Below are 9,485 nucleotides of genomic sequence, written 5' to 3'. Positions count from 1 at the left end.
CTTTGTGGGGGGGCGGGGCGGGGGGGCGATGGCTATGCTGCAGTCCCTTCTCCTTCATTGTCCTCTTGGGATTTTGAACATGCATGCACATGCATCTGGTGTGTCCGAAGCCTCTGGGTCTGGGATTTAAACTGCAGTCAACCCTGTAGGAATCCAGGGCCTTAACCACCATGCCATCTGCTGGCCCCTGTTTTATTTTTGCTTTTTAACTAGGGTAGAGATGCAAGTCAGCAGTGCTCTTAGGATCACTTTTCTTCGTCTGCATTTCTTTCTAGGTGAACTAGGTTTTTGAACTTAGTAAGAAAATCTTTGACTTCCTGAGGTGGTGGGGCGGGAGTTGTAGTGCTGAGAATGTGTCCAAATGACAGTCGAATCAGTTGGAGATGTTTCTTTTAAGTGAGTTCCATCTCAGGAAAGAAGGTAGGAGGTAGTAAAAAAGAGGATCCCTCTGCCCTCCCCTCAACACACACCTAGTATGCACGCCCCAAGGTTGCTTACCCTCTGCACTAGTAAGATTTTGGGCTGGATCATTCTTCATTGTGAGGATCACCCTGTGCATTACAGGATGTTTAACGACATTCAGTAGTCTCAACCAATTAGATGCCAGTAACACCCTGCCCCCAGGGTGACAACTAAAAAGGCCTCTAGACATTGTGAGGTGGCCCTTGGGGACCAATGTCACCTCCAGGGGAGAGTCATCAGTATAGCCCTAGAGACTCTCAGGATGTAGGTACGAGCCAAGCCATAAGCAGAGTGGCAGGGGGGGTTGACTTTACTACCCCCCGGGGAGGGAGGAAAAACCAAAGCCATAAGCAGAGTGGCAGGTCTCATTCATTTCACTCAGGCGCACACATTCCCATATCAGTCTAACTCTGACAGTTGATAATTCCTCTTTCTAATGCACTCTTATTTTTATCCTCAGTTGAGATGAAACTTTCTCTCATAGGTTGTCTGGTCACTGAGGTCACTAGGTCCTAGGTCTGCCCCCAGTTCCAGGTTGAAACTTCTCTCCTCACATCCACCTGTACCCTGTCTCAGGTTCCCTGGCTTCTACCCACAGCATTGCCTGGAATAAACTGGTAGGCTGCTTTTAAGTTGTTTTGGTTTGAAAGCTTCCTTTTTTTTTTTTTTTTCATTTCATTTTGTTTTAAACCACAGTGTCTCAACTATTTTACTCTCTTATGGTTCTGTCCCTCCCCCCTCATTGTGACGCGATTTTGTAGGAAGAGGAGAGCTCATGTCAACGTCCTAGGTCTCATTTGCTCAACATGATCCATTAACACTAATCCCAGCAACTGAATAGTCAGTCACATTTTGGTTTCTTCCACTCTGGGCAGAACTTCCATTCCAGTGCCAGGCAAAGCTCCTTTCCATTCATGTGTGATTTGGTGGCCCCGTGGGCACAAGTGTCTGTAGGTTGCCTTGCAAATCATAGTTTTCAAAATCATCCTTTTTCTCCATTCTGTAACCTGGGAGTCCAACTCCAAACAGTTTATTTATTTATTTATTTATTTATTTTATTTTAAGGTCGGGGGGAGGCTCAAGAATAGGGGTGGGTTGAAGATGGGGATGATGGGTTGGTCTTGTCCCCTTACTGTTTTATTACTACTGCTTCCGAATCAGATGTGATTGTCAATGCATACAGAGAGCTGACTGTCCAGAAGCCACTGGACAGTAGAGCATGCCCACAAAGTATTCCTGAGAATAGTTGCTGAGTCACTTACTGTGTGCACTTTCTCTCTTGTCAACCGTGATGTCATAAACAAGCAGCACTCCCTTTGAAACTTTATGTGATTATCGCTTCTCTCTCAGGCAGGTTAGGAATATATAACAGCAAATATAAATTTAAGGGAGCTGTAAGCAAGAACCATGTAGTTAAAGACAATAAAGAAGTAACGAATGTAACACAAGAAACACCTGCCAATTTCTTTGGCAGTCAAGTTGGGATTAAAATATGCTTTGAAGGAAAGTAGATGCATGATTTGCAATATAGTGTGTGTATATCAGAAAAGTCCGTCTGTGCTGTGCCTTTGGTAAAGTACCTAAAAGAAAGTAGTAAGCACACACATGCATGTGTACGTGTGTCTGCAAACACACACACACACCTTTCTCATTCAGTTGTACCCAGACTGATTTAAAACAATTTATGAGTCTAATAGAAGAGGGAAATTAAGACAGGAAGCCTATGTTTTCAATGCAATTTCAAAGCTGAGTATGTTTAGTCTTCTATAAGTTCTGAAATCTTAGTCTAGAGAAAATACAGATGGTTTCTAGATTTTTATGTGATTATTATTATTTTTTTCCCCTTAAGCTTGAAGAAGAATTCCAAAGAACGGCCAACATATCCAGAACTTATGGTGAGTATTGTTAGCAGTGTAAACATGTCCAAGCTATCAGCTAGCAAAAGTGATGCATTGTAGTAAGGTCTAGCTTATAGTCATGCAGCCATATTGGAAGAGCTGATTCATTGAGACCTCAGGGACAGGAATTGAACTGAAGAAAATGAATTCTGAGTCCTTCGTTCATCCTGCCGCCTTCTTTAATGTGAACAGAAGCTCATCATTGTTCTTAGCAGTTTTTTTCCAGCATGACAAACCTGTCCTGATGTAGACCAAATTATGTCTCTGAAACTCATATTTTGAAATTTAAGAGATACTAGGAATCACAAATTACTAAAATAAAATGAAGGGAATCATGACTTAGGAGATTTCAATAATGAGAGAAACATAAATGCTATGTGACTGGTTTTTGATGATCTATCTGGGATTAACTTGATGAACTTTTGGTTGTTGGCTAGGGAGGAAAGAGCAACTTTTTTCTCTTTTTCTGGTTTTTGCTTTGGTGGAAAAGTAAGAGAAAGCATTATTAATTTAAGGGATAGTTTCTCAGCATTCAGTTTATCATTTGTTCTGTCTGTGAAAATTAAGATCTCAGGGTTTGGTTTTAAAATAGTTTCTCTGAAATTGTGACAACCACAATTCTAAGCTAATTATGAGTGACTGGTACAGATCGCAAGGACCTAAACTTGGCAACACCGGGCTCTAAGTATATATGGCCATGCAGCAATCCCTTCTCCTCTATTCCTCTCAGGATCTTGGGTATGCATGCACACGTGCCCCGTGTGAGTTTAAGCCTCCGGGCCCGGGACTCGAACTGCGGTCTACTACATGGGAGTCCAGCGACATAGCCATTACGCTAACTGCTGGTCCCTAAGTATATGTCGAATGTAAGAGAAACACATTTTGGGGGGAAATATTATAAAATTCAAGCTATTTACTGATTTGTCTTTACTCCTCCCTGGATTTAATCATCAAAGTTTTCATTTTAGGTGGGAAAGAAAGAGCTCCGTTTATACACAATTCCAAAACAGATAAGACCTGACACTGATATCCTTCCCACTGGAGCATAGATATTCAGAAGGCATGAAGTGTTTGCTTGTCTCCTATCCTGCCCAAAGGCTGTGTTGTCTTTTAGATCAACTTAGGGCATGTCACAGACCTGTAGGCTCCTGGTATCTCTTAATAAATGGGGAGGTGGCTCAGACATGGGAAAAACACAGTTTGGAAATGTCAAGTCAGAAAGCATTGTAGAATACCTGTCAGGCGTACGTGCGAGAGCCACAGCCAATCACAGTTATTTTCAGTTCTGTTGATTAAGCTTTGACTGAAGACTACACCGTTCTGTGACTGGTTGAGTTGGAGACAAGGGCATCCCTTTGCCGCCATTATTCCCTTTAAAGTCAGCCTCTGGTACTCTGCCTTCTAACTGCTTTATTAGACTAAGACCCGCTGTTGACAAAGAAAAGACGAGTGATGCTTGAGAAAACCCATTTGCATTGAATATTTCTTCTCTGACATTGTACAACTTTTCTTTCTTTCTCTCATGAGAGCTAGCAACAGAGAAAGAGAGAAAGACAAGCATTCCCACCGGGATTCTCCCCCAGCCTTCCCTGGTAGCCAAGATTATGGGCATGTGTGTGCACCTGGCATGCACAGGTCAGATGGGGGCCTGAACCCCAGATCTTCCATCTGGATTGAGCTTCACTTGCACAGTATGTTATAGCAGTACTACTGAACAGGCCTCCAGGTTCTTTTTTTTTTTTTTTTTTTTTTTTTTTTAAAATCACGACGCAAGTTTTTTTTTTTTTTTTTTTTTTTAAGATAGCCAGTCAGAGTTCTTTTTAGTCCTGGCTGATATGCTGAGCAAATCCTAGGGCATTTGAAATTTAATATCCCATGAAGTGCAACAGAGTGATTCCTGTAGGTTCCCATGGAGTCTGAAATCCTATTTTTCTCTTTTTTAAGAGAGATTTTATTATGGGGCACATGCTCTTGCCAGAGAGAGATAAATAGAAACAGAGAGACAGAAAGTGAGAAATCACAACCTTGGTGGGGGGAGGGTCATGCCACAATCCCTTCTCTTCCGTTTTCCTCTTAGGATTTTGGGCATGTATGCACAAACGTTAGGGCTGAGTTTCAAGCCGCCAGGTCTAGGATCTGAACTGCAGTCAACTATGTGAACCCAGTGACATAACCATGACACCATCTGATGGTCCCTGTAGTTCTATTTTAAAGTCATTTTATTTTGTAACTAATTTAATATTAAAAAAAACTTTATGTGTGTGTGTGTGTGTGTGTGTGTGTGTGTGTGTGTGTGTGTGTGTACTTTTTTTCTGGCTATTTAAAATGTAGAACTTTTTTTCTTCCAAGTAGCCTCTTATCAGAAATTTCATTGGAATATATTTTAGGGAAAAAAAAATGCTTAACCTTAGCAGCTGATGTGTCATTCCACCTTTCCAATATAGTCAAACACTGTGATATTTTATAGCCTACATATTCATGTTGTAAGCTCATGTGGGCTCCCTGCCCCCCTTCTTCTTATGACATTAGTCTTTGTGGTACTGGAAATGGACTTGCTTTTTAAGACCATAACTGTCCCCTGCTTTCCTGTGGAATTGAGGTTTTTAAGTGGAAAATCTGAGTCTAAACTTCCTGACTTTAGCGTTGTGAAAACACACGCGGAGAAGCCATTGTTTAGATTTCAGAAGTTGGTGAAGAGGTAAGGAGGGAAAAAAAAAAATCCTTTTTCTAGGTGAAAGAGAGTATAATTAAGACTACAGACATGTGCCTCTTATCGAAGTCCCAAGTGTTTTTATCCCTAACTCAGATTGAGGGATGTATGTGCTTTAAGATCATCTCATTTTCTTGTTCTCTCAAACTTCCACTGGTGGCATGAGTTCGAAGGATTTGTTCTTCTAGAGCAGGGGCCAGCCATTTTTTTCTACAAAAGAATAGACAGTAGTTTAGGCTTTCTGGGACATACAGTTGCTGTTACTACTACTTAACTCTGCTGTCATAGTGTGAAAACAGCCATATTCAATTTGGAAAAGAAAAGTGAGAAGTGAATATGACTGCGTAGCACTTTATTTGAAACGAGAGCGATAGGCTCGACTTGGCTCCTGGCGCACAGCTGGCTAAGTCCTGTCCTAGATGACACCCACCTGAAATGATAACCAGGTCCTTCACATGGCTGTCCGGTTAGAGGATTATGCTTTCCAAATACCTTGAGAAGTTCTAGATTGAGTTCCAGAGTTAAGAAAGGATGTTTGATCACAGAGATCTGTAGTCTTGAGGGACGAGGTGTGCATGGGTTGTGGAGACCAGTCAATGACGTAGCTTGCCCCTCTGCCTCAGCCAAGATGTTCCAGGGTCTCCGTGTCTTCCCCAGACACAACAGTGAGCTGTAATGGTACAGAGTTCTCCCTTTTTGTACCTGGCTCCTCTTTTGGGAAACCTAGCCTGGGAGTATGGTCTGGGAATTATTTATGGTGCCTCATTTGCTTGTCTCCTGGTTACTGTCCTTGCTATTCTTAGTCCATTGCTTATAGAAGAGACTGAGTTCCCTCCCAACCCTTCACAGCCTCAAAACCCACACAAGAAGGCGAGTCACACTTTCCATTTTGACATGCCTGCTTGCTTTCCCCTCCCCCCCGGCTCTTCTGGCTCTCACCGCATTTTCCCAGCCTGGGAATAAACTGAAAGATGACTGAAGGTTTTTTTTTTTTAACATTAAAAACTTTAGGTCAGGTTATTTAATTCATTCTCAGGCTCAGCCTACATTCATTGAGCTAATAGCCATCAGCAGAATAAGAGGCAAGATAGATCTGGCAGGTGTTGGGAGCAACAACTGAAAGAATCTGAGGTTTGGCATGTTTTGTTTTGATAGTGAAAACATTTTAAGTGCATTAACGGATCTCCAAATGTCAAGAGGATGTGGGAAAGCCTACTGGGCACATGGTGCTTGGTAAGTGTACTGCGTAAGTGGTTAGGACTCAAAAGGAGTTCTGTGACCGAGTTGTAGAGGGAGTTCTGGATGGACGGCCCTGCATCTAGAGCTTCAGTTCATCTCAGAGTGAGGGTCTGAGCCAACACTCAACCTGTATCATCGGATGGGCAAAAAGATTGAAAACCTCTTTTCCATTGTCTGAGTCACAGTACTTAGCAGTGACCACCTACCTTCTTTAGGGTTTTCTTTCTTTGTTCCATTCCCATTTGCATTGTTTCCTAAAACTTCCATGGGTGGGCATTCAGTTCCCACAGAGCTGACTCACCCAGCTGTCAGGTTTATAACAAATATAATTAGAAAACCTACAACTAGGCAACACGACGGCTGTAAACTAAAATCCCTAGTCAGGGGAAACAGAGTGAGTCATATACATGTCTGCATGCAAAAATGCTCAGATTCAGCTGCTCAACTGGTCATTGAAGACAGGGCCACCAAACAATCAAGGAAGTGGGCATGGTAGACCAGGGTGTCCTGGGCACGATGTTTCACCTGATTTGGTTGTTTGTTTTGGTTGGTTCATTGAGTGTAGACCATGGGCCATGACCTGATGTATCGCTTTTTAACTAGAGGCAGCAGGTATCAATGTGACAAACTGGACACTTTTTGTAATAAAATTGAGCAATTCAGAGAGGATTGTTACAGTGCGGAGCAAATGGTTTTTGTGTCCTTCACAACTGTATAGAAATATGTGGCCTCGTGAATTGTACCATCCTAGCCTCCCAGCAAAGCACAAGACTTGATTCTTAAAAAGAGTTTACTTCATCCGAGCTGCATGGGAACAGGCCATTTTTCCTTTAAATCTTTTATTCTGCAAAGTTGAGTTTTCTCTGCACATCCTAGAGACTGGCAGTCTACATTCTTTTCCAAATGGATCAACTTCTCATCGAGAAAGAAAGACGTAAGTGGATGTGGCTTAGAAAATGGCTCTCCTGGCATGGCTGCAGGGGAGGCCAGGGCAGGAAAATGGTGCATGGGAGGGCGGGAGAGAAGCCTGAAGAACAGCTAGCTGGGCCTGCCAGAGCAATGGAGGGGAAAGTTCCAGTTGCAGTGCTGAGAAGAGGCTGTACATCTCCCAACAAAGCCCATAGCAATCTCCAAGTTCAGATTTGCCATAGATAGTCAGATGGCAAAAGCAAACCTCAGTCATATCCATCAAACTTGGATCAAGTGAGACTAAAAACTACTCCAACTCTTGCTCCAAAAACTCTTTCAGTAGTAGAAGCTTTTAATGAAGATGAAGGTCATGAACCAGAGGAAATGCCTCCAGAAGCAAAGATGAGGATGAAGAGGATGAAGACTATAGGATGGGACATGACAACATCAGCTGGACCAAACTCCTTCAGTAAAGAAAAGCATGGGTTTTCTCATAACCAGAAGTTATGGGAATGAAACAGAAAATCTCATCTTGCAAATGTCTGAGACCAAGACAATTAAATAATGGTTTTGAAATTGGGAAATGGGGTGGGTGTGAAGTTAAACGCAACAGTTTTCCTTTTTCAAGAATGGTATGAGATTATCTTTGCAGCTGCTTTCTTTTAGAGATTTTTGCTATAAGGCGCGTGTGCTTGCCTGAGAGACAGAGAGACAGAAAGCGAAAAATCACTCCCTGGGGGATTGGCCATGTGACAGTTCCTTCTCCTCCATTCTCCTGTTGGGATTTTGGGCACACATGCACATGCGCTGTGTTTTAAGCTGCCGGGCCCAGGACTCCAACTGTGTTCGACTACATGAGAGCCTAGTGACGTAACCATTATGCCCATCTACTGGTCCCTTGCAGCTGCTTTTTCTTTTTCTTTCTCTTTTTCTTTTTTCTTTTTCCTTTCCTTTTTCATTTTCATTTTTTTCTTTCTTTAGTGACAGGTTTTTGCTATAGGGTGTATTCCAGAGACAGAGAGACAGAGACAGTGAGAGAGAAAGTGAGAAATAATCCCCCCCCAAGGGGCAATGAGGATGGCCACACCACAATCCCTTGTCTTTCATTCTCCTCCTGGGATCTTGGACTCACATACACACATGCCTGGAGTGACATTCAAGCCCCCAGATACACATCTTGAACCACGGTTGGTCATGTGGGAGTCTAGTGACATAACCTCTATTCCATCTGCTGGCCCCTTTCTTTTTTTTTTTTTTTATAAGATTGAGTGGTACACTTATAAATGATAGTTGGAAATTAGAAGTAATTCGTGTTTTATATACAGATTTCAAGACATTACTCATTTTGTAGTTTCATGTGATTTGTTTCCAAAGGTTATAGATCATTAATTAGAAATAGTACCTTTTTAAGAATTGTGTATTTTAGGGACCAGCAGTTAGAGTAATGGCTATGTCGCTGGACTCCCATGTAGTGGACCGCGTTTCGTGTCCCAGACCCGGACCTGGTGGCTTGAGACTCACGCCGGGCACGTGTGCATACATGCCCAAGATCCCGAGAGGAGAATGGAGGAGAAGGGATTGCGGTATGGCCATCCCCCCTGGGGGATGATTTCTCTGTTTCTATCTCTCTGTCTCTCTCTGTCTGATGAGCACACGTGCCCTATAGCAAAAACCTCTCCCCCTCAAAAAAAAAAAATAATAAAAATAAGGAAGACGACACTGTTTCCTTTCAGTTCTAGAATTCCATGGCTAGAACCCCAGCTCACACGTCTGATTAAAACCACTCATTTTTTAAAAGCAAAACCCCCCCCCCCTCAAAAAAAAAAAATAATAAAAATAAGGAAGACGACACTGTTTCCTTTCAGTTCTAGAATTCCATGGCTAGAACCCCAGCTCACACGTCTGATTAAAACCACTCATTTTTTAAAAAAGAACTTTTTAAGAAGAGCTAAACATCTTTTGTTCAGGAATTAGAAGACTTCTTGTTCCCTTGTTTTGCTAAGATAACCAATGAACTTTTTAACAAGCATCACATAAAGATGAGGCAAATACAAGACTTGTCAGCAGACGGTACGGTGGCTGAGACGCTGGACTCCCACATGGCCAACTGTGGTTTGAGTTCCAGCCGGAGCACCTTGAAAATCATGCTGGCACATGTGTGAGCATGCCAAAGGTCCCCAGAGGAGAATGGAGGAGAGAGGATTGCAGCACGCCCGTCACCCTCAGAGGGTGGTTTCTCTCTCTCCCTCTCTCTGCCAAGTGCACAT

At 42.6% G+C, this 9,485-nt stretch overlaps 1 protein-coding gene across 1 annotated transcript in view; it reads left to right on the top strand.

The window, feature by feature from the left end:
* MAP2K6 (mitogen-activated protein kinase kinase 6) overlaps positions 1-6,244 on the top strand; it is a 37,224-nt gene extending 30,980 nt beyond the window's left edge. The window contains exons 10-11 of the mRNA XM_014587153.2: positions 2,312-2,357; positions 6,226-6,244. Coding sequence (XP_014442639.2) covers positions 2,312-2,357; positions 6,226-6,228 — 49 coding nt within the window. The 3' untranslated portion in view covers positions 6,229-6,244. The remainder of the gene's footprint in view (positions 1-2,311; positions 2,358-6,225) is intronic.
* Positions 6,245-9,485: the final 3,241 nt, after the last annotated feature.

Source organism: Tupaia chinensis, unplaced genomic scaffold (genome assembly GCF_000334495.1).
Source record: "Tupaia chinensis unplaced genomic scaffold, TupChi_1.0 Scaffold000187_1, whole genome shotgun sequence".
NCBI lineage: Eukaryota > Metazoa > Chordata > Mammalia > Scandentia > Tupaiidae > Tupaia > Tupaia belangeri.
The sequence above is the reverse complement of the archived record's forward strand: the minus strand, read 5'-3'. Positions and strand labels throughout refer to the sequence as shown.